Raw genomic sequence first — 26119 nt, 5'->3', positions numbered from 1 at the left:
CAGTTCACTGATGGTTTTTTCCATGCCTAACTTCCACGAAGAACAATCAAGCCCTGCAGCAAACAGCTACACAACTCATACAATGTACAAAATGAGTATGGTCTACAAAAATAGAGTGGACACACTGTATTAAAAGATGTGACATTCATCTTAACCATTTCAAGATAAAACCCCAGATCGTAATGAAGGGGAGGTATAGTCTGAAGGTCATGCAGCACAGAAACAAAGTCTATGAATTCTTGCATCAGATTTTATAAGTATATTAAATGCCAAATTATTCAACAATAACCAAATTGCCAGGACCTCTGGAGTGATATCCTCAGCTATATTATTAACAATAAAAATACCATAATAATTGTGACATATGACTTGAGTGAATGGATCTAACAGCAAAATGTCTCATTCTTCAAGGGATACATAAACCTAATGGATATGATTAAATATAATATAGTTTTCCAGATGGACAGAGAGGCCCCACTCACAAAACATAATTGAATGTGCGAGCTCAGCTCATCGCCAAGGACTAAACATCTCCCCAGCCTCTGCTACACAGAGGAGCTCATTTCCATATTAACTTCACCTTTATTGATCCATTGACACATCCTCTCCTCTTGCCACTGCACCAATACCCTGAAGTCATTTTGGGATATTTGGAAAGAGTGGTGTTTGGGCAAGATATTAACTCAAGAACATTTTACTATCGTAGAAAAAACAGTGCATACTTGCTACTGCAATTTCGTTTCGGTGAACCCAAAATTATTCACCACGGCTTTTATTAAATTTCTTAATTGTATTAATTTTATAATGCTTCACAAATGCACCCCTTTTAAGCAGCATACATTTTGCCAATTCTTTTGAGGCTTTGCAATTAGGGTTGGGGTTAAATAGTCTTATGAAATCTGAATTCAGTATTGAATCAAAATGTAATGTATAATGTTGGCTGTTTTATCATATCTGAGCCATGGTAACTGGAGAAGCCATTCTTTGCGAAAGGCAAATATTTTGGCCTTTTTGTAGGCTCTAGGTCTGGCTCAGTCGGATGGGGCCGATGTCAGGCCAGGATTAGGCATCTTACAGGGGAGACAGTTGGTGGAGCGTTCACCTCTGTTGATGATGTCGGGTGTGGGCCTTTAAGGGCCGGAGACAGGTTTAACAGGCACTACGGCATTTTTCTTTACGAAAAAACAATCAATAGTTCTTTAAATTTTGAATTACTGGTATGTTGTGATGTCACTTGAGGAGGAAAACAGGGTGCGGTTTCATACATACACACATGCCTTATTTTTTTTCCCCACCCGCATTCAGCGAAGAAAAATATCAGGGTCGGAGCCAAATGGGGGAGAGTAGGGGCTTGTCTTCACAGAATACGGGCGGGGGAAAAAAAAAAATACTGCTACACACATACACAAACAGAGACAGACCTGCTAAGTGTCAGGTGAACCGGTGCAACCAATGAAAATGTTTCACACTTTGGAACCATGAAATGACAATGTAAAAGGGGTCACACGCAGTGATGAACCTACAGAGAATTATCACCTGAATCTGCAGCTCTCCTCTGCTTCAAGGAGTTTTATAGTGAGTTTCTGCTCACTTTTTAGCCGACCACCCCGCAACTTTACTTTTTTGGTTCACTCTCTCCACAGTTTTAGTGCCATTTTCAGCCACAGGAGACAACTATTTTTATCTAAAAAGCTCTAAAAACCCCACTTTACACTACCCACTCAACACCAAACTGCAGACAGACACAGTTAGGGACTAGCTGGTGAACATAGTGGAGCATTTAATAGCTAAAGTTCCAGATATTTCCCTCAGGAGCTGGTAGAGACCAAAAACAGAGCTAAAAGAGTAAATATTGGACACTAAATGAATGATAATGTTGATCTGTAACTGCTGGATGTGTAAATAAACTGCTGTTTGCTAACAAGTTCACCAAATCAGCTTAAAAGTTGATGAGACCGTATGTTAATGTTCACAACTTGTCAAAAAAATCAGTTATTGCAGGTTTGTCTTGGGTTTGAATGTTCGTACTGTCGCAAAAAAGCTGAGCCAGATTCATTTTTTTTTCCAGATAACATTACAGATACATTTTATTATTTTGCTAAGTTGTCATCCCCCATGTGTCAACCCTCTGGTCCCATTAAAATGAGTTAAAAACGTCATCTGATTTCCTCCCAGTCCAGAGACATTAATTTTGAATGTAATGTAAAAAACAAAATGCCACTCATTATAAATGAGAGTGTTGACACCAGGAAAAATAATAGTCGCTAAGGTGTCGGCCAGTGAGGAGTCTGATATACTAATATCCACCCGGATTCCTAAATGTTGTTTTTGGTTCAATTATAGAATTACTTAATCATTTCCTGCTGTACTACTCACGTCACAGCCTTACCCTTAACTGCAATAAAAAAAAAACAGCTGACAAGTGTGCTGACCAAATGGGTCTGGTACAGGGATGGGAGAGAAACGCAGCAAAATAGGATGAACATTATTTTGACATGGGACTCTTTCTCTGCCTACAAGAGATAATGAAACGCTTCTGTATTCAAGGACGCCGATGCAGTCTCCATTGAGCATATCAGCATTCATAAGAGTACTCTGCTGTGGCAGGGGTGACTTTGATGCATGTGGTACTCTTGTTTAAGGAAAGGAAACAGCATGAGAAAATCAAACCTTCATACACTGGAGACTATAAATGTCATTGGCACACAACCAATTTTTGAGCAGCAGTATAAGCAGAGGACAACCTACATTTATCACTTATGGCATTTAAGGCTTTTAATGTTTGAAGTCATGCAAATAATTTATAAGACACAGGGATTAAAAGTCTGTACTATTAAGAAAACTTGATTTCCTGGACAAAGAGGAGGAATTGGAGGGTTTATGCAGAAAATGCAGTAGCAGAAAATCTATAGAGTACAAGGTCTTGGTTATAATATTTTTTAACATTTAGCCCATTAATAGCTTAGAAATTTTCACATACACTATACACTGGATGAGGGACTGCTATTAAGCTATGCTCTGTCTATTGTAACTCTTGTTTGGCACTGAATATTTCCCAAACTCAACATGCACTTTGGAGTTAATGTTTGGCTGACTCATCTGCAGTGTAGAGCTGGTTTATATGGTCGTTCTGCTGATAATAACTTAATCATAACTCTTGATATATTGTTATTTTAATACACCCGCCCCTACATGGGCAAAGACTGGCCTTGATCAAAGAGCTACTGCCAGCTGCATGCATTTAAAATGTCATGTAAACAGTGACCAACTCCTTGATGCCAAAGTCAAATAGTTCCATGTCATCGAGTTTGAAAGGACTTGGCAGCAAGCAAAGCAAAACTTTAGCTAGGGCAGGGGAACAGTACAATCCAATGGTGTTTGTACACTTATGCATACAGTATATAGTTTATTTATTTAATTATTTATTCCTCTTGAAGAGCAGTAGATTGGGGTGAGGATTTAAGGGATTCATTGGTAACGAAGCAATAAGCTGTTGGGCTGAGGCCCAGGTCAGTGAGCCACATGATGCTTTACCTAATTCTCAAACACTCTTTTCCCAACATGTGTAACATGAAAGGCCTTCAGTGTCTTACTCTCGTGAGAATAATACTTTGCCGAATAAGTAAATCCAAGGCAAATACTGCTGAACAAAAAGAATAAGCCTTGAATAAAGCACTTTGCCTATATTTTCCCCCTCACATTAATGAAGTATGGGTAATGTTTTGCTTTAATACCCTAATGTCATCCTAATTTATGATAATTTAAAATAATTTGACTGGAACATAATTTCTCCCCATAGTTGTCAACTTTAATGATACTCTTAGAGTACATCAATAAAAAAGTCACTTTTAGTATTATAACAATGATGAAATTTCTTTGTTAAAAATTTCAATTTGCATAATTTGAACAGTAGAACATCCACTTTTTGAGAGAAACAGTTTTATAGGAAGACACCATTCGTTTCTCTACGTAATAGTGAGCCTTGTAGAACAACAGATTGCATGTAGGCAAATGTTCTGGTGCTGCTGTCTGCATATCATGGATCAACAAATCTTTGGGAACATTTTCAATAACAACTACTAAACACTCAAAAATATTTGAAATAAACCATTATATCAGTAGTTTGGTTTTGCAAAAATGAAAACCAGTTATTACCATTCCAAATTCAGTCCTATATTGTGCATGGCCCAGGCATCCATCGAATCATGAATGTTTGACATTGGTCCCAAAGGACGGACGTGTTCTCCCTTTAATTTCTATCAGCGGTATAATCCCCTTTTGAAACCCTTTTTAGGGTGAATTAGAAAGGCCCTGCATTCAAAGAGATGAGTGGAGAGAAGGGGGCAGGAATAATCACAAGGGCCTAGCTGTCTGTGTGGATTAGAATGGGAAAGAAAATCCTTTCATCTCAGATCTGTACTTCCAAGCTTGGAAGCATGCATGCACACTCAACATGAACACACATATCGAAGCAAATCTCAAATGCATACTTGTCATAAAAGAAAGCAGAAGACCTATATACTATTAAATTCTTTTTAATATACAAGAGGCAGTTTATTTTATTTATATTTAAACAGATGATATTCAATTACGCCTCAAATGGGCATGATAGTCACTGGATTAGAGCAAAGCTTGTATAAAAGCTCTGCTCTTGAGGCTGACCTCTCAGTTTGGCTTTTAGGCAAGAGGGAGTGCAGAGGAAGGCTTGCACATGATCTAACTTGCTTCTCCAATTTCTTATGCTGAGATGTGGACTGCTGCTCTAATTTTGGCAGACAGTCTTTTGACATCCAGCAAAATGTAATGAGAGGGATAAGCACAGAGAACCTCCTCTTCCAGAAAATAACAAACTAACACCCCAAAACAACACCATCTGACAGATAAGAAAATGGATTAGCCATTACATCTGTTTGCTCAGTTGTCTACCTCTGTGAGGGTTTAACTGCATGTAAAATGACAACCCTATTTGTGTGTAACAGGAGCTGAAACTAAAAAGACCGTGTGACTGTAAAAACATAAATATCTCATATACCTAGAAGATAAACATTCATATGCCGTATGGTTTTATTACACAAAATTCATAAGAAAATTCTGCTTATTTTAATGAAGTTAAACATCAACAGGGTTTATAAAACTACATACAACCATTGTGTAACTACTGCTTTATCCATTTACTAATGAATGGCTTTGTAGTGCAAATCTTCCAGGTTTCACAAAAAACAACATCCTTTTAGTTTATTCAAAAACGCTGAGGACAGTTCACCTTAACTAAACCTTCTCCTGCCCAGCATCTCAGAAGAGACACTCCATTGAAACTACATTACAAGTACCCAAAACTGAAACAGTCAAATAAGCCACACACACAAATGTGTATACTTGTTTTCCCAAAGGGCTAAACAACCAAGTAGTATTTTTATGGTAATTATAGATAATCACACAGTGGGAGCTGGTGCACAGAACGGAGTTAAGAATCTGACTAGTCTATACAGCACTACATTTGCTACAGCAGCAGGCTGTTAGTTTAAACCAGTGACCCAGTAGAAGACATTTTGTCAGAAAACAACACATTTGCCAATCAAACTAAAAAAACTCTAATTACATGCATGCAAATAAGCATATTAAAAGATGCAGTATAGTGAGGAAAATTACAAACTCAGGTGTTTGGTTCAGATGTGATCTTATTCTCTATTCTCCACTCAAACAGATGTAAAGTAAGCTTTTGTCCACCTGCTACCTAGCTTAAACTACTGTGCATTTGGTATCTATACTTAGATTTGCAACGCTTAGTTGATTAATCGATTAGTTAATCAAAAGAAAATTAATTAGCAACTATTTTGATGATTGCGACATTGAAAATTTTGGATTTTGGCCTGTTCAGACAAAACTAGACATTTGATGATGTGACATTGGGCTCTAAAAAAAATGTGACTGACATCTTTCTGGTGTTTTATAAACCAACCAATTAATTGATGAATCAATAAAATAATTAGCATTATAGGATGACTTGAGAATAAAAATAATCATTGGTTGCAGCCGCAATTTTATTTAAAGCTACAGCCCAAAAAGAGAGGGTACAAGAGACCATAATGAGAGAGTGGGTTAGCAAATAAGCAAAACACTTCTTTATTTGTCATTATGATACTGCTATTACGTACTATGTTTTAAATTAAGGCGGTCTGGTAGTGGGTATGTACTGGTGACCTTTCATTGACCAGAGACACAAGTTGCATGATGTCGCAGCTTGAGGATCAAACTGGGAAAGCATAGGACTAGTTCCAGTTGGTGTCAGGTTTTGGAACGGCAAGACGCTGACCTTCTCACTGCAGGTTGGTGATAAGACCCTGCAAATGTATATGCTTAAGATTTTTCTAGACCTCATCGGAAAATTTCAGTAGTATTCACTAAACTTATTGATTCAGGACAACCAAAAAGAGACCAAAACAGAGGGGGAAAAAGCAAGCAAAAACATTTTTTCCCCGAGTTTGTTCCATTTAACAAACTGGTTGCAAACAATCCCCTTAGAAAAAGTATTAGGGGGGAAGGCAAGAAACGTAATCCTCTCTATAATCACTGTTGCTCAAACACAGCCTTGCTGTTAACTTCCTCTTTGTTAAACTAAAAACCTTTCACAAGCAGTTAAGCTCTTGGACTACAAATGTTTCTCATCAAGTGTTTCATGGTCAAACCTGTTTCAATATTGATGATTATTTTAACATGTTCACCAGAAAACACCTAAAATTAAGGGTCGAACTACCATGAGCAAAGAATTAGGAGGAGGAAATTCTTTTCACATGGCCAAGACAATAGAGACTGTGCAGAGACAAAGCCTTCAGAAACAAGTGAGAAATCCCCAAACATAGTCTGCAAACTCTTTTACAACCGTAGCAAGGCAGTACAAACTTTGAGCCACTTCTTCTCTCGCTGGTAGAAAATTCCACTTGAGGGGGGGAAAAGCCACGTCTGCTCCTCCCCACTGTGTGGGTTTTGTTCTGCTAATCAGACCACATGCCTCAAGGATTCAGGAATCCAAGTGCTCTCAGCCAGCTCCTCTCATTCCACATACAGCCGCAGCAGCCTGTGACAAACTATTCAGTGTGTTGGGGGGGTTAAAGACTCTATCCATTCATAACACTGTTCAACCCTCCCTCCCTCCTCTCCTAATCTCAGGCAGTTCTTTACACCCCCCCCCCTTACCCCTCATATGCCCTCTCTCTCCCCACTCAGCACAGCAGAGCCCCTTTTATCTGTCTGCATACTGCACACTGGGTCTGAATAGGCTCATGGTTTATTATTAGACCATGGTCCAACCACACACCCACCAAGGTTTTAAATAGAAAAAACAGAACTAGGCCTACATCGGGTTAGTGCAATGAAAGTCTTGATATCTGCCTCTCTCTTTCCCCGCTTGTTTTTTTTCCTTCTTATTTTGGTTTGTTTCCGCTCTGTTCTCCCCTCCCTGGCTCTCTTGCTACTCACGCATTGAGAGGCGAAATGAGGCACGCTGGAAATTTGCAGGCTGACAATGGAAGACAGCTGCTCTTGCTGCATAAGTCTTTCATGAGCTGAATTAGTTGTACAAGCCTTTGCTCCCTTCCCCCCACGCATGCCTCCCTCATAGCAAGCTGATCCAGACACAGCACAACACACCTTGTGGAAAGATTAGGAGAGAAAAGACAGGGAGGAAAAGACAAAGCATGACAGAGGCTTTGTTTGACAGATCTGTGATTGCATTTTGTAAAAGTAGCCTGTGTTTGGTCACCCTGTAGAAAATGTTAACATCAATACATAATGAAATTTTGTGTTTGATTGTGTTGTTTTTGCTTAAAACAGAAGGTGGAATCAAGTTTTTTAAATCATACTGATGTTAAAATAAACTAATACCAGGTTTCAGTGGGCTGAATGCCAGAGGCTTTTAAACACTGCGGATATTACCTCCCATTATATTCTATAGCTTACAAATTTGATTAATTGTAAAGAGATGGATTCAAAAAGGGTAAGTAGGGTCTCTATTTGGTTTTACAGTACATTTCAAGACACAGCCCTCGGATCTCTGGTGCACTTCACAAACTAAATTGCAACAACTGATAAAACAGAACCGTTAAAAATGACTTTTCACAGAACAAAATCTATAAAACACAACACACATTAATACATCTATGTTGATTAAAGAAATTTAAACATTTTTATGCCACAAAATACAAAATAGTTAGGATTCAAATTATGACTATGAAAACCCTAATGTTAGCAAAATACTTGAAAGTGGGACTCACAGAGTGCTAATACTCACTAAATAACCAAGCTGTTGGCAGTTACACTCCCAAGATGGTTTCTCAAGGTTTATAGGCACTTCTATCAGCTTCGGGAAAATTTTCAGGCATGATTCAAAAACACTATTCTGCATGGCTGAAATTATTAGTCGATTAATCTATTGATAAAGAAAAATAATGGGCAACTATTGGGATAATCGAGTAATCGAGCTTTTCAAGCAAAGACTGTGAAAAAATGTCAAACGTTCTGTTGTTTCAGCCTGTCAAATGTGAGGATTTTCTGCTTTTCTTTGTCATGTCGTAAATTGAATATCTTTGGACTGTTGGTTCGACAAAAGAAGACATCTGAAGACGCCACCTTGTTCTCCGGGAAGTTACAATGTGCATTTTTTCACAGGTTTTTTGACATTTAATAAGCCAACGATTTGGAGGATTTCCATTGTTCTGTTTTTCAAGACTACCTGCTATGGAAAACATTTGTTCTAAGATAATTTAGTGTGGTGTAGGTGATGATACAAGCCAATGCCTGGTCAATGTGACAGCGCATCAATAAATAATAAATTAACAATCTGCCAAGAATTTTGGGTTAAGAATTTGGAAGAAAAAAAAAAAACATCAAAAGATTGCCAATGAGGCTCTCACTGCAGAATTTCACAACCCTTTCACACTAAGACCACTCACACTCATTCCAACCACACCTCTTTCAAAGTTGTCAATACGCCAGATTGTACGTGCAGTAAAAGCACCCTTCCTTTACACTCAGCATCAAAAGTGACAGCATTTCCAAAAAGCCTCCATGAGGCAGAGAGACGGAACACAAAACAACCTAAACATTCATTATGGTCAGGGTGAGTACGGGCATTATTTATGACTGGAAAGACCTGGTTCCAGCATGAAATATTTCCAAACAAAAAAACCTGTGGTGCATCTCGACAATGATTTCCTGTGCAACAAGACTATAAACGTTGTGGGCCGAGGCATTCTTCGTCTAATGTGATTTCTGAATCTGTGGTCTGCTGTGTGGGCTGAGGAATCTGGTATAATGGTGGCTTATACTATGACAGTTCCCTAATTTGGATTTCTAGGGTTATGGTCGATGACTAGTTGAAACAGCAATGCGAATACGAAAATTGTTTATAAGCGTAGGTGCAGAAATACCTGACTACGCTCTACATACACGCTGGCTACAGCATGCTTATTACTGTTTTGATTTGCACTGGCATGTAGTGAGGGATAGGACACTGTAAACCTTGAAAATGTGTGGTATGCTTGGCATGCGTGTTGCTCTACTAAAAAAAAGTATCCCTGAGACAAGGACATTTTTATTTTTTTAATGCCAATATAATAAAAATTACCCGATGTTAATATTACTACAACTACATTTTTACATCTATCTGACTGAAAATAACTCAACAGTCAACATGTCCATTAATAACTTCGTTGACTTGAATTGATTTTTTTTATTTTTTATACTTTATGTAGTCTAGTGTTTCGTTTTGCCTACAAGCGCAAAACATTTCACATTATTGTGAAGGCAGCGGCTGATGTCAGATGTGGAAAACAATTAGTGTCATATGTTTTTCTTCCTGAAGTAGCGAGGGACTCCCTAAGGGTGAAAGCTTCAAATGGGTTGAGGCAACAACACAGATGTCACAACAGCGATGAACCAGCGCTTGTTGATAATTCATACTATCAATTATCAACTTTCTGTGTATATGTTGTGTTACTTGTTTAAAGCTGATGTTTCATGTAGGCTGTGATTAAAAACTGAGTTATTCCGTGATCCTTACCCTGAACATAAATTTGGTTATTTTATGTGATTTTCGCACACACTAGCCATATCATGATAAACAGTATTGAACTGGATGATTGATTGGAAATCAAACGTGTTTATAGGTCCTGGAAGAGCTAGAGAGAGAAGCTTAAGCCCTGCCTCACCTTTGCACAGATGACCAATCACAGCATGAAGTGGGTGGGAATGTCCAATTCTTGATTTTGGAAAGTTCGAAAAAAAGGGTCAGTGGCAGCACCCCCTAATCTGACATCAGAAAGGATGCGGGAGGAAGGGGTTTCTGAATGTCTCTCTGAAGCTATTCGACAGTTCCCTCAGACTATACCGGCAGGTTATCACAATCTCTACAAAGAGTGTAAACAAGATACATGTTTGTGCGATATATGAAGAAGATATAACATATTTGAGCAATTATAAAAGCACTTCAGCACACTTTTAGTTAATGTGGTTGATTTGAGAGAAATTAGCTGTTTTTTCATTCTGCTGCATGACTGTTCTGTTAATAAAGCAAAAACTCTGCTACAGAATTAGCTGCACTAGAACATGGACAGGTAAGCTAACAGCCTCACTTAGGAGTGAGCTTCTTGATGTAGTTTGCTCCCCTTCTTAAAATAAGTCACAGTCTCTCTTCAGTGCCAGAGCCTTTAAAAGCCCTGGCACTACTTAAAAGGAATGAGCTGTAACACAATAGCAACAGTCAGTCAGGCCCAAGCAAAGAACTCAAGCCAGCTCTCATGAGATCCCTCCACTCCCCGAGCTGGACATCAGCAGTAATGCAGAGCAGTGGCTGTGCTCTTTCATTCAACTGCAGCCTTTCCTTTCTCTCCCCCCTTTTCAAAGTAACATTGCCAGTGTAATTTTCCATGAGAGCTGCTCCATTTATCAAGGCCAGTGGCACATAGAGGGAGCTGATGAATGCCTTACTCCTCTAGATTTGTATAATGAGAGGTGGGAGAATGAGACACACTCAGAGGTGGTTAGCACTTGTACGAAGGAAGTAGAGATGATTTATTCAGCATCCGAGAGCCAATGCTTTGGGGAGCTTTAACTTAGGACACTGACAATGTAGCCATGCTATTACACCTCTACCATGGATAACAAGATTGCTACTGAGACACATACTGATTAATGCTTAGATTACACATGGACATGGGAAACCCAGTTCTTTTAAATTAATTTGTAATGTGGCTGACAAATTTCCAAATCTACTTCCCTACAGTAATTGTTTTCTAAAATAATGCCGTTTTGTTGTATTAATTTATTTAACTATTCATAATATACACATTATACAAACACTTAGAACAGGTATAGTTGTATACAAGTTCCATATTACTGGGCATAATTCTGTCACGTCATGTGGGAAAGAGGTAAAAGAGCCAATAGAGCTAAATACGTAGAGAATTTTGCACTTCAACACCCCAAACAAGGCGTCGCAGCCCATAAGCAAGTACGTAGGATTCCCTGATGGGAACCTGTGAATCAGGTTTTTTTTCAACGATTTTTTCCCCCATCAGATTCATTATCAATTTCCCAGTTTTGCAGGCTTTTAGGTATAAGCAAATAGGCCAAACATTTGCTGTTTCTACCTTCTCAAACGTGAGGATTTTTTTTTTCCTTGTCATACATGACAGTAATTGAACGAAATAATCATCTGATTAATCCATAATGAAAATGATAATTACTTGCAGACCTGCCCTGAACAGTAGCTACTGTGGTATGTGTGTGATGAAGAAATTGGATTCTGCTGCCAGATCTAGCTATGTGAAATCCTCATTGTAGCATGGGGATTACGTTTCTAGCTGAATATGAAAATTTATGGTGGAGTTCAGGACAAGATGTGATGCGAAACGTAGCTCTGCCGTTTGCAGCAGCCTTTGCTTTTACTGTGGCCAGGTGGAATATCTGTTAAAGAGCCAGCACGGCCCATTAATGGGCATGTGAAATACAGTGTGTGAGCTACTGCATTTGTAACTAATCTGAATTTTAAGAAGTGCTAGCTAAAACCTGTCACTCATACAAAGCAAAAGTAAGTGGCTTTTCAACATATACATTTTTCAGAGTGTAAGAGATACTGAGAAATTACTCTTTTGTATTATCATAATTTGAGCCATCGGGCTAAATTAGGGTAACAACCAATGTTAATTTTTTCTATTGATTAATCTGCCGATAATTTCTAGATTAATCATTTAATCTATGAAATATTAAAAAAAATTGTAAAAAAATTTTGCAGCAGCAAATCTTATCTTTCGAGAGGCCGAAATCCTCAAATATTTGGCATTTTTCATCTGCTATCAAAATAGTGATTATTTTTCTGTCAATTGACTAATTGATTAATCAACTAATAGCTCTAGGCCCAATACACATTTAAAAGCCACAAAGGAGCAATATCAGTATACAGGAACTGTTTTGGGGTGTGCCTGGTTAGCAGCTTTCAATGGATTGAACGGCTGTCTTCTCCAAACATGCTATCCTTCAACCAGGATGTTCTTAATTCATCACAGCTTATTTTCTCACAATGTCTAATTTTTCCCCTAAGCTTGCCTTTTACCAGTTCCAAAAATTATAAGGCTACGGTCATTCAAATGTCTATGAGTAGGTATTATAAACCTGACTGGTGTCAACACTAGGTTTGGATCCATCTTTGCTATTGTTCTACTTGACCTTGGCCTACCCCTCTGCCTTATGCGATGAAACATTCCAGTTTCTCCATGTTGAGGTTAGAATGAAAAACAGACTTTCAAAGTCCAACACTAAATGTCTATATATAGATAGATAGATATATAGAAAGATAGATAGAGATATATCCATCTCTATATCTGTCTATCTATATATATATCTATATATCTATATATCTATATATATAGATAGATTTAGTTAGTTTTTTGAGAAAAACGCTCGTCTTTGATGCAGTTGCCAACCTGAAAAGTGCTCTTCAAGCCAAAATTGGTGTGTGCAGCAATATAATCACATCCTTTTTTCATCACGTTTTCAAGGATACATTTCTCCAGTTAGCTATTTGAAAGCGGTTGTGACCTCTCTCCTTTATTCAGTGCTGTCAACCAATTCATGTGGTTCTCCCTCAAAAGCTTTTTCATTCCAAATACATTATGATTACAAAGACTTTCCTGAAATTCCCTTTTATAGCAGCCGCTCCAAGGAGACTCTACTGCTTGCGTTCATGACTGGGTGTCCTGGATTTAAGGAATCAAACAGGCTTCCTCACAGCCCATCCCCCATGCCACTTTCAGAGCAGCAGGAAAAACGACGAAGGCGTGCTTTGCACCAGCTCCCTCCCCCACATACTGCTCCACCAGGCATTACTGGGGCTTGTGGGATTAAGAATGGAACACGATGACAGACAAAAACAGTCCTCAGCACCTCCCTGCTCTGCTGTCTTTTATACTGCGAGAGCATGAAAAGGCTGCTATGAGGCATACAATAGACACAGTGATAGATCAACTCTGAGTGAACAAGATAAGTGTGGGTGAACAGCTATACGGATCTTTATATTGTTCTTGAATGACAATGTCAGCGTTGAAATTGTGTGAAGAAAAAAAAGTGGAACACAATGTGACATTTACTTAACCTCCAAGGCGTAATGTGATGTATATGGCTGACATTATCTATTAAATCCTAGTCTGACATTGGATACTCAGTTTTACTGGCTCATTTACAGTACATAACACTTTCATAGTTAACAGCAACTAATGTTTGCTGGTATAAATTTTGACATGGCATGAGAATTTTTTATTTTTTTTAAATTTCAAAGCACTTATGCATCGTGTGGTAATAAGAGAAAACAGCAGTAGATCTTTTTATGCATCACATGCCAGACAGCTTCAGGGAGAGGAGTGCATCTCTCAGCCTGCTGTAAGGGACAGGCTATCACAAAGTACAGCTTCAAGAGCCCTACAATGTTCAGTCCTATTGTGCCCTACTGTATTAATTCACACAATGATAAATGAACTGATGACAGCCAGTAAGATACTTTTCCCAGACCAATGCAGCTCCACAGTTGCTGAGGGTTGTCGGCTTCTGGAAAAGAAACTGATGACTGAGGTGAGTGTTCTTGTTGCTAACACATCTCAATAACTGTGTTTGCTCAAAACAAGGAGTTCAGGGCACAATTTAACATTTACAGCACCCACAAGAAAACCTCCCAAAAACACTGGCAGGCTGCCTGGCGTAGCTTCATTTAGAGTTCAATTTTCGAGGCAGAACAATGTTTGTATGTGGGTATGTTTGTTTATGAGAGACTAATTCCCAAAATAATTTACTTTTTTGATTTAAATGTATTTAAAAGCTGCGAATGACTTTGATCAGCTTTATATGAACTACTGACTGTCAACATTAACTATATAAACATTAAGATCGTGTTGCGATATTAGCCCGCCAACTGACAACTGCACATGTCCCCAAAAACAGCCTGGAGTTAATAATTGCCTTTGACAAAGACAAATATAACCCAAGCCTAATCCACAAAACAACAACATGTAACCAAACCAGACAAATCCATGCAGGATCAAAAGAGTAAGAACAAAAGCTTACCTTTTCATGTTTCACCTTCTTTAACGTCTTGCATTCACTATTACCATTTTCCACCTCCTCTGGTTCAGTTTTTGTGGTCAATGCTGGTACTATCCCAACAGGTTCAAGTGCAATATTCCCCATTTGATTGGCTTCTGCCAAGTCTGTTGATTGTGTGTTCTCAAAGGATGTATTACGGCTATTCCCCAAAGCAACTTGGGCTTGAGACACAACATCCTTCTCCGCAGCAGCTATTGCCACGACTGGGGCTCCATCTGTTTTGTCCTTCTTACTTTTCCCACTAGCCCCTTCTTTGTCTTTTTTACCACTCAGAACACCTCGGGAGGCTTTGCCCCCTTTTTCTATGTTCCTCCCAGAGGTGGTATTACTGCCAGCAGCTCCTGCACTTGCCGCTGTGCCTGTTGGCTCCCCCTGAGTCCGTCCTGTAGTTTCTTTTTTACCCCCATCTCCAGCTGAAGCTTTGCTACTATTGTCTTTAGAGTTCTTACTGCGCTTGTATTTGGATTTGCTTTCCTTGCCTTGAGAGCCAGACACTGGACTAACAAACCTGATGTTGTCAGGCAATGCTGCCACTGCACTGGGTGGTGCCGCCATGCCGTCCTTGGTACCGGACATCTCAAGTTTGTCTTTCTCTAAGTCAGCGTCAAGGTCAATAATCAGATTTCCAACACCAATATCCCACTCATCCCCGCTGTCGTAAGTGTCCACCGCATTAGAGTCCACACCTTTCCCGCCTGCAGTGCCACCACTTAGGGACATTTTAGTGCCAACGGCCCAGGATTGCCTCAGTGAGGTCCGACACCCTCTCAGACGGTTGGGACTCTGGGGCAAGGGTTAGAGAATCCTCACGGTCTACTCGTTCCTGTCCCATTTAACCACATATTCCCTAGAGAGACATAAGAAAAGAGTTACATTAGTCTAATAAATCAGACACAGAAGTAATAGTGCTACAGCTCTGCCATCACAGAAGAGTGCATTTTATTGGGTACAAGACACACACAAAAAAAAAAAAAAAACGTTTGATCATGAGCCAGTAATTCTCTGATGATCACTGCGCAAACCACTATGGTAATACCCACTGGTGTGACAGCTCTGCTCCGAAACCCTCTCTTCATAATCACTTCCCACAGTTGTCATGGCAACCATGGGAAATGTAGCCTAAATCCTGCTTTGACAGCCAAGGTGGCCCCACTGTTCTGAATGACTGGCTCTCTTTTCACAAGGCACTGCTGATAGTGTCACTGCTGATAAATAAGGAGTAGCTGGCCTCACACACCCCCACATGGTTTATGGAGCCGTGCCTTTTCAACTCAAGAGCACAATGGTAATCTTGCATTACCAGAGGAGCTTAAAAACATGAATGAGCCAGTGTATGGCTCAAGAGAACACCGGTTTGTTGTCATGTTTCATATCTTTTAGCAAATAAATAAAACATTCCTGTACAGATCCGAGCTGTATAAAATTGTGGATATACTGCAGGATCAACATCTCCCCATAAATGGAGGAATGTCTGTCTGTCTGTATTTCAATTTTGTTGACAGCTGCTCATCCGATCGACTTCAAACTTCGCGGGTGTATTCGTTTTTTTGGATTTGTGGTACTCGAAAGAGCTTCTACCATCGCTTTTGTATATGTTACTTGACGTGAACCACACTATGAGTGCAGCACCCGGATAATTTACAGCGCACACATGCCGTCACCCAGACACTATCGGAGCGGAGCAGAGCAGAGCAGCCAACTCCAGAAATAATGTGTTTATTCTCGCATTGCTGCCATGACAACACTATGTCAGGACAGGTGTATTGCTCAAGCCCCCCGGAAGTGCAGTGTCGAATGTTGTTTGGATGATGCTCTCACGAAAGCTGCAAGCTGGATTAATGCAGGCCAAGCAACCAGCCCGTACTGACCTAAACAGGCACTGCACTAGTGGGTATTACAAAAAAAATAAATAAACAAACAACTTTAAAATACACCACATTGGAATTATGCTGACAAATTTCTCATTTCTAACTTAAAAACAATAGTTTTATGATGAGTTCCCTTATGAATAACACATGCTATATAAATACAGTGCCTTGGCATATCAGTACGATTACTGCTTTTTGGTATTCGCTTTCAGTATCCACGTATTAGGTTCTCAGTTTTAAATACCACAACCAATGGTATCTGCAATAGTAAATATCTTCTGCGAGGAAACATGATGGTGAACAATGAAAATGAAGAATGCAACTTGTCAAGCCAAAATTTACTGTGCACCATATGTTAGCCGTGATACAATGTTATGTTTTAAAAAGCTTCCCGTACAAATAAACATTACTGACACACACATTCATGTCACGGTCTTATTTCATTGTATAACACTGCTAACAGTATGATTAAGTACTCATAATAGAACTCATATGGTTACAAGGCCACAGCCAATCCATAAGGTGCCTGATACTCCTGATAGTCTGTTCTTGAAAACCAAGGTTTCATTGCACCTTAAGGATGGTCTAATTCTTAATTGAAGAGCTTACAGTACTTTCAGCACACTGCCTCAATTTAACCCCTCGGAAGCTGTAAATAACCTGGTTTTGATGGTGTTAAACATGAGGATGAACTGGTACCAGAAAAAGAGTTGGACCATTTTCTGAAAATCTTACGCTTACAGTCCCCCTGTGAGCTCACTGTATGTTGGTAAATAATTAAAACTCACATCCGCAGTTCTCATCTCCCCTTGCCATAAAGAACGTGAAGGATAAGGAAGCCTGAGCACAAAAGACTCTGGGGGTGGCGGTAAGGGTGATGAGATCAATACCACCTCAAACAGGCCTGTATTCCCTTGATTCTCTTTGTGCTGCAGAGACTCAACTGACAAAATACAGCCAAACTCAGTGGAGTCATAAAAAAGATCTTAACAAAATCATGAATATAGGTTCTTATTTCTGCTTAGCAGCCATGATGTGTGTTTTATGTTTTATAGCTTAAGTAATGAATCCTAAATTTTCTAATGGATATCTGAAATAATTTCTTGCTAGACTTGCAGACTTTTGCTTTTAAATGTATCCATATTCAGGCAATGGCATTTCAACCTCATCATAATTTGCTATTTGAACAATGCGTTATCTTTATGAGTGCTACTAAAGATTTTATTCAAAATGCATCCATGATTAGTATGTAGGAGGTGCAATGACTATTTGATTAATGGATTATCTTCAAGAAATTAATCGGCAACTATTGTGATGATCAATTTAGGTAATTTTTAGAGTAAAAATGCCAAACAATTGTTAGTTGCAGCCCTATCAGAATCCACTAGTAACTTAACACTTGGTTTCAACAAAAAAAAAGGCTAAAATGCTGACCTGTACTGCTAATTAGTTAGGAAACTAAATATCTGAGATTTAACTTTAAAAAGAGTTGGTATTTTAAAATGAAGAATTCCCCACACACAATTAAGTAAATTAAAAGAATTGATAAAAAAAATTAGGAACATGCACATTTGTTTAGTTGACCTATTAAGCTCCACTTGCTAGAGAATGTTGAATATTTCACTTCTTTATCTATTAGACTCGTAAAATTAAAAGCAATTTTAATCCACAAACTCTGAAATGATTTCAAAATTCACTTCACATCCCCAGACTATTAGCCTTGTGTAAATACAGCTCCTCCTGATGGGCTTATCAAGTCAAATCCTGAAGCTTCTTGCATCCAAAGAAATTGTATGGGGATATCAGCATATTTTCTGCTTCATTACTGTTAGTCGTACAATTAAATTAATCTCCCTATAATGGGATAGCTAAAAGAAATATTCTATACACTCATTTGTCTAGTTATGACACTGCATACCAGACTGTTCATAAACCCAGTCTTATTTTGAGATGTAAAATACGACAAACACATCTAATTGTTACAGTACAGATGTGAAAACTCTAGTCTTTAAAGCTGGGTTGTTCCCGCTGACTGGCCGTAAAGGAGTCATTTTGTACCATCTACCATTACTCGGCTCTCATTAGAACAACAGTCCAAAATGGCAGCTGGATCACATAATGCACAGAGCTCATGTTGATTTAGTCAAGGGGCCATTTATATCACCCCCAGCAGTGACAGAGGTAAAACTGTTGAACAATCATTTGATCACCGTGCCTTCTTATTCCTCACAGATGGCTCCCCAAAGGAACAACAGTCAGTGGCAGGTTTTGGAGGGTGGAGAGATGCAGCTGTCCCTGTTTGACTGGGTAAACAGTTGTGAGGTGTAATTTGTCCAACACCTTCACAAAAGAGAGGTTGTAACTCTATCGGCAGTTGACCTACTGTACTGCCCTTAGCTGGAACTGCAGCGCAAGCCCCTTTTGAAAAATCCCCACTGAGGAAATGTCCCAGTGAGTGCCCCGTTGAGCGAAAGGCATGCAGGCTGTGCAACTCCCAGAGTGCTTGTCCTTTTTTCACAGATCCAGTTTCGTTCAGCTATCTATCACAGAGGCCATGTAAGGGTTATTCTGCCTTGAAAGTGCAGAAAAACGAAAGGGGAAAACGATTTCTGGTCGATTTGCTGAGGAACACAACTAAAATCAGAGCTGGCACAATGTTGTTTTCTGCAAGTGACTGTTAGGAACACCATCTGTGCATAAAACAGAAATTACAGAAGATGAGGTTCATCTACAAACAAGGTTCTGAAACTGACGCTATTCAAGCACAAACCGCAACGCAGGATTCATTTAGCCATTGTGCATATTGTTTATATGTGACAGACAGAGGTGATGATTCGGAGGGGGTGCAAAGGAGGAACGTGGAAAACAACAACATATGCAAAGAAAATTCAAGTCCTGTAAGTCAGAATGCAGAACAATTAATTACAGTTTGAATTGCACAGTCAAAATCTAATCTCAGGCATAAAGGAGACATGCCCTCAAATTAGGCATGTGTCAACATGAAAAATTCATAGCATGATTGTCTTGGCCAGAACTATTTGGATGTGATAGTATGCAAATCTTCAAAGAGTATTAAAGCATAGCTACTTTAATGATGAATCATCATTTTTAAACATTTTTTACAGAGATATCTTCACTTAGAATAATAAATGTCACGAGTATTGCTTTCGTCATGATAAATGCATATTTACTGGCATGCAACCGGGGCCAGTTTTTTGTTCATAGTTTTTCCTGCTATAATTACAATCATAAAAACTTGCTATGACGTTTTTATTTTTTAATTGAGGCATGCATACAGTTGTAATGATTGTTGCTTCATCTCTGCTCCCAGTGCTCCAAATCTAATTAAGGACTGAAAAATGCTTCTCCAAAGTTACTTTAAATTGTCTTGCAGAGACGCAGGGAAGAGTCTGTATTACTATAGCTCACAGTGGAGATTTTTATGCCTCCGAAATCTCAACTAAATGCCCTGTATAGCTGTTGCTCTGCATATAATACAAGCATTGACTGGTTGAACAGTGAGGGATATCAAGGAGCACATGGGCTGGGCCAACACCCAGCACATAACTAAAACAACAAACCAAATGGCCAGAGCAACAAGATGGTTTGTTTGACTTGATTTCATATCCTTATAAATTGAGAACTTTCTGGTTTGTTGACTTTGGTCAGACAGAATAAGCACTCTCAAGTCTTACTGTTGGGCTGTGTAACTTATGTGCAAATTATTGTTTTTCTACAGACAAAATGATTGATTATTGATGATAAAAAGTACACCAATAGATTATTTCTAGTGTAAAATCATTACTTGCAGTCCTAACCTCATCCAAAGAACTCAGTACTATATGGAAACTCTATAGGACACATAATGTTGATTTTTTGAGGATTAGCATTTCGCCAATCAAGATTAGGGATGGGAATTGAGAACCGGTTCCATTTGAGAACCAGTTCCAAATCATCCAAACCATCAGAATCGTATTTCTCCGAGCTTACAAATTCCTTTTATCGATGCCTGTATGTTTTTCTGGCAGTCTCACATTGCAAAGTAGTGGCGTCAAACTCATGCTTCTACGCTTCTGGAAACTTGCCACAGGAAGGTGTCATGGTGGAGAGGACGGAAGCGTCGCTTCATTTCACAAAGAAAGATGACGACAGCACTTGTTGTACTGTCTGTAAAATAGTAATTTCAAGTAAGGGTGGAAGCACCAGCACTATGCTGAAACATCTTTCTATGCGACATGTGTTTAAATTCAAGGAATGCTATTAATTTGACACTCTACGCATCTAATTTGCCACTGCTCCTCAACCGAGCTGCACATCCGTTACGGAGGGTAGATATCCTACGTTATAATAGCATTAGCACCACACAGGCAGGCTTAGATTTTTTCTTTGACTAGGAAAACCTAAATGAAAATAGCAGTTAAACAGTGGAGGTTTTGCACACCTGAGTCACATACTTCACCTTTTCCTACTCTATTTCTACAGTGTGTTCAGACTCAGAGATAATAAAACAGTTGTGTTGATGCTGAAAACCTGTACAAAAATTTTTTTCAACACAGAAAATTGATCAGGAATCATTGAGGGAATATATGAAGACTCGGACTGTTAAGCAGAATTGATAACGGCATTGGTATCAATAAAATGCTATCAATTTCCATCCCAAATCAAGATGGACCTTTTTGTGAAATAATGATACATTTTTTTGTTTTTATTTGCTGTACAAAGTCTCCCATGAGCCACTTGGACACAAAGCAAATGGTATGAGTTATTAGCAGATTAAAAAGCAACTGTGACACTAATATAAGCAGGAAAAAAAACAAATTTGAGTTGTATGCGCAAAGTCTGGCAATGTACATCCTTTTCTCTGCAGGTCATTTAAACGCAGGTCCCCATCCAGAGAGCCACAGTAACCTCCATGTAATTGGATTGTGTGCTTGAGCTGATTACCAAAATAGAAACGCACCCAGCCAATCCAGGTGATGAGAATCAGGAGTCTGTAGGTCAGCCAGCATCTTTATCAGTAAATATGTCAACGCCAGGAACTCACAATCAACAGCAAGGGGTGACCTCACTGGAGCTAATATGAATGCGTTCAGTATGCTTGCATTACAAACAAGACTTTTTTTGGTGGTTCTTACATATTATTACATTTATTATGTATTTTTATGTTTATATCAAATTAAAAGATTATATTCAACCTAAATTAGAAACTAAATGAGGTGACTTGCGGTTGATACTGCCTGAACACTAAAGTTTTAATTCAAAATATCAACATTATTGCTAAAAGGCCTTTTACGCAGCACCTTTCTGCATCTCTTGGACTGGCAGCCGTATGACTCAAGCTGACAGTAAACACACAAGTGTGAAATATGAAAATTACTCTCTGACTGATTAGGCCTTAATGTCCAGGCTCTGGTGTGCTGCAGCAAAACACAAAGCTCTCACAAAAGCCTGCCTTAAACTGTGTCATTCTCCATGGTAGTTTTCAGTAAACAGAAATACTGCAATCTGTCTGTTTTTCTTTTTGATAAAAAAGATAACTGATCCCCTGCTATTGTCAGTATCTTGCATGCTTTGTTCACTCTCACATTTATCCTACGTCCACACTAAGGTGGACAAATCTGAATATGCAGTTTACATGTTAAAACAACACGTCTGCATTAGGGCTTTCAGATCATTTGATTTGATCACAGTTAGTAAATTCTACCTATTAACCAGGCTAGCAGTAATTGCAGTGCTGTGAGACGTTAAATTAAAAAAACTTGCATTGTGATTGGCAATACGGACACTCAATATGAGCAGTTATAGAAAAAGTTGGAAGCATCAGAAAATGTTCTTCCTGACATTACACCCTCACAGCACCCAACCTTGTCTGAGCGTGCATACTACATTGTTTACCAAATCCAAGACCAGCACTTTTAGATTTATGAACACTATAGAGTGTGTTTGAAAAGCTCGGTTATTGGTGTGAAAAACAACAGCGTATTATGGTCTTAAGGGCAAAACAGAGGGGGGAAAAAAGTTTCTAAATTACAGCAACGTCAGTGTGGACATTGTTAAAATCCTATAGTCCTACCCATTCAACCTTTTTTGTGCATTAACACATCAAGCTAAGAAAACCGAAAACTGATAATGATTTCATGGGACCTAAAAACTATTTAAATGATGTTTATTGTATGATTTTCCATACATTATTAGTGAAGTTATGCAAAAAAACTTGCACGTATATTACTGGCTGGATGTCAAATGTGACGGCAGTTATTAACTAACCAGGAACACAAATATTGTAAATACTCTACATACAATGTGTTTTCATTTAAGCAGCTAATCTTTGGTGATAGGCGTAAAAATCAGGTACTGCACTGGAGTGTGTGCGCATTGCAGGTCAATCGTGATGTTTTACAAAGTACATTCAGCGTGAATAACATTTGGGTGTTTTAACTGAAAATGATGTCATAATGACCAAAAACAGCAGTTTGCTAGGCCACAAGTAAATTAACCAGTTACACACGACAATCCAAAAACACAAAGATTAACCGCACATCAAAAAAATTCACCTTGTGCTATTCAGTGACTTAGAGCAAAGAAATCATACAGACTCCTTGAGAACACCAACACCAGACGCAAAAGGTGCAAGAATTTTATCACATTTGTTCCTAAAAGTCACATTTTAAACAAGTAGAGACTCTACCTTCTGTTTTGAGTACACCATATTTTCTTCAGTATAGATGCTGTCACTGCGGTCAGTGTGTCTATTCTGAAAAGAAGCTTTTCCTTCATAATCTCCAACTAAGAAAAAAAAACCCCTTTAAGTAAAGAAGAACAAATTATAATCAAACGTTATTAGAGAAATTGATTTTTTAATGCAGCCAAGTAACTGCATTAATGAGTAAAATATGTGGATGGTGCTGGATGACATCTTTGGGTGATACGTCTAATAGTGTGTAAACGGAGGATTACTGCCAACAAATTCAACTGAATGCTATGCATAGAAATGAAAAGCTTCTCACCTAGTGCCTTTTCGGAAGGCACTGTAATTATGTTGTATACTTAACAAATTTTTGAAAAGCCACCAGTTTAAAATATGAAAATGGTCCGAGGCAAACAACTTTAAATCCAACATTAATCTGGAATCTCACAGAAAAGTATCTAGCAAAACAGCTTGCACTCCCTTTAATTGTGATATCAATAGCTTCAATGAAAGAATAGACCTGCTCTCAAGGTTTAAGCAGCTGAAAGATGAAGTCAAGTCTGTGTGAACTGTAATCAAATTAAGATAAATAGCACGCTTAAAATATTAGAAGAAAACAAAAATTTGCATCACATGAATCAAACCTACATCAAGTACATTTAATGTCATTTGAAAGTGGAAATGCTTGCCACAGTAACTGATCTTACTCTCATTCACGCAAGCGTCTGTCACACAGTACTTGTTTTCTGTGAAATATTTTTAGAAGTAACTTCATTTTCAGCAGTGTCAAAATTATTCTCCAATATTTGTAGACAGGAAAACAGAGAAAAATTAAATGACACTTAGATCATCATGATTTTCTCAAGCCTAAATAGTGGTGGCCAGTCTAAACTGGGAATGTGACCCACCCATGAGTACAAATAAATAATCAAATTGTGGCTTGTCTGTGGCAAAAACTGATGCAGAGGTCGGGCAGAACACTTACACATTGGCCAGAGTGTAAGGAAGCACTGATCTTATAACATTGACAAGATGCCAGATTGATTTTTCCTGTGCTCAAAGAGGAATCTAGCAGAAACAAGAGTAGCTCCATTAACATGCTCAGCCATTCCACTCTGCCGTGATTTCTGAATAACAAAAGCTAGTCGCTCGGATGGATTCTCAAAACACTTCTAATTATCTTCGGTTTCTTAAGTCTATAATTGAGAAACTGTCTCAATACAAGTGGATATAGTAACAGCAGCAGCATCACTTGACACACTTGATTGTGTTTGTGGTCAACTGTAAAGTAAGCTCAATGAGTGCATGATTAATCTCTCATTGGACAAACTTTAGAGTGAAATTTTTAATTAATTTTACTTTATATACCATTAGTATATCTATCTATATGGTGGTGTGGTTAAATATTAATGAGGCATATTAATGTGGTCGGAGAAGCTGTCCATACTCTGCTCTTGAGGAATGTTAATCTAGTTTGTTGTCTTCCAATGTCATCTAACCTTATCAGTTCAATAAATAATGTAACTGCATCTGGTCATTTTCACCGCATACTATATCTGTAGTTTGAATGTTTAGGGGGAAAAAAAAAAAAAAAAAACTAATTTCAGTTTCAGGACACTTACAGTTTGTGACCATTTACACAACCACAGTGCAGATAATTGCAGCTTGCAGCAAATGTGTTGTTAAGGATATTAAACTGATTAGGGCAACTAACAATTAATTCTTTATCAATTTTTTTTTGGGTTAAGTAATTATCGTTTTAGCAGTAAATAGGGAAAATGCCCGTTATGATTTCCCAGAGACCACAGTGACATTTTTTAAATGCCTTGTTTTGTTTGTCCAACAGTCCAAAATCTTAATATTCAGTTACCTATCATTTGGACAAAGGAAAGCAAGGTTGGAAATAGCAAATATTTGACACTTTAACAACAATAATAACTACTTACCATTAAAGCCCTGTAAATTTACATTAAGGCTGCACAATGAAATCTATTTTATTTCCAAAACTAATACATGTTTTGGTTTTTTCTATGGTACACCTTTTCTTGACAAACACGAATTTTAAGCTGTTGTGTTTTTCATGGTGGAATTATTACTAATACCTTGCCAACAGAAATAGAACCAATAACATTCCTTTAGTTGGAATGACTAAATAAGATAATCTTAGATTTGCTTTTATTCAACAGTAAACAGTTTTGAGACTTTTGATGAAGCCCTTAAAGTACAAGTTGATGTCATCTGCATAACAATGCAGCAAAATAGTCAGGTCCATAAGTATTTGGACAGTGCACAATTCTGAATTTTTCCTCTGTACACAACCATAATGGATCAGAAACATAGCAATCAAGATGTGATTGAATTGTAGAATTCAACTTTAATTCAAGGGGGTTTAACAGAAATATTGCATTAAATGTTAAATTACAGCCATTTTTATACATGTTTATATATTTCATTTTCAGAAGCTCAAAAGTGATTGGACAATTGAATGACAATGAGTTTCATGGCCAAGTGTGGCCTGTTCCCTCGTTATTTAATGACAAAACAATTAAAAGCTCTCGAGTTGATTCCAAGTGTTGAATTTGCATTTGGCAGATGTTCATTGGAACTCTTTGGAATATGTGATCCAAAGAGGTGTCAATAAAAATGAAGGAGCCCATCATTAGGCTGAAAAAACAAAACAAACCTATCAGACAGATGGCAGAAACTTTAGGAGAGGCCAAATCAACAATCTGGTACATTCTTAAAAAGAAGGAATGCACTGGCGATTTCAGCAACACCAAAAGGCCAGGAAGACCACGGTAGACAACTAAAGTGGATGATTGTAGAATTCTTTCCTTGGTGGAGAAAAAACCCTTCACAACAACATCTAGCCAAGTCAAGAACACTCCTAGAGAGGTAGGTGTATCATTGTCAAGAA

At 38.3% G+C, this 26119-nt stretch overlaps 1 protein-coding gene across 2 annotated transcripts in view; it reads right to left on the bottom strand.

Annotated features, from left to right (window-relative positions):
- Positions 1 to 26119, bottom strand: part of LOC120789373 (zinc finger protein 609-like) — a 79410-nt gene that overhangs the window by 38191 nt on the left and 15100 nt on the right. For both annotated transcript variants that reach the window (XM_040126045.1, XM_040126054.1), the window contains exon 2: positions 14608 to 15493. In XM_040126045.1, the coding sequence (XP_039981979.1) occupies positions 14608 to 15366 (759 nt within the window). In that variant the 5' untranslated portion in view covers positions 15367 to 15493. The remainder of the gene's footprint in view (positions 1 to 14607; positions 15494 to 26119) is intronic.

The sequence above is a fragment of the Xiphias gladius genome, chromosome 1, assembly GCF_016859285.1.
Source record: "Xiphias gladius isolate SHS-SW01 ecotype Sanya breed wild chromosome 1, ASM1685928v1, whole genome shotgun sequence".
NCBI lineage: Eukaryota > Metazoa > Chordata > Actinopteri > Istiophoriformes > Xiphiidae > Xiphias > Xiphias gladius.
This window is presented reverse-complemented; position numbering and strand designations above follow the sequence as displayed.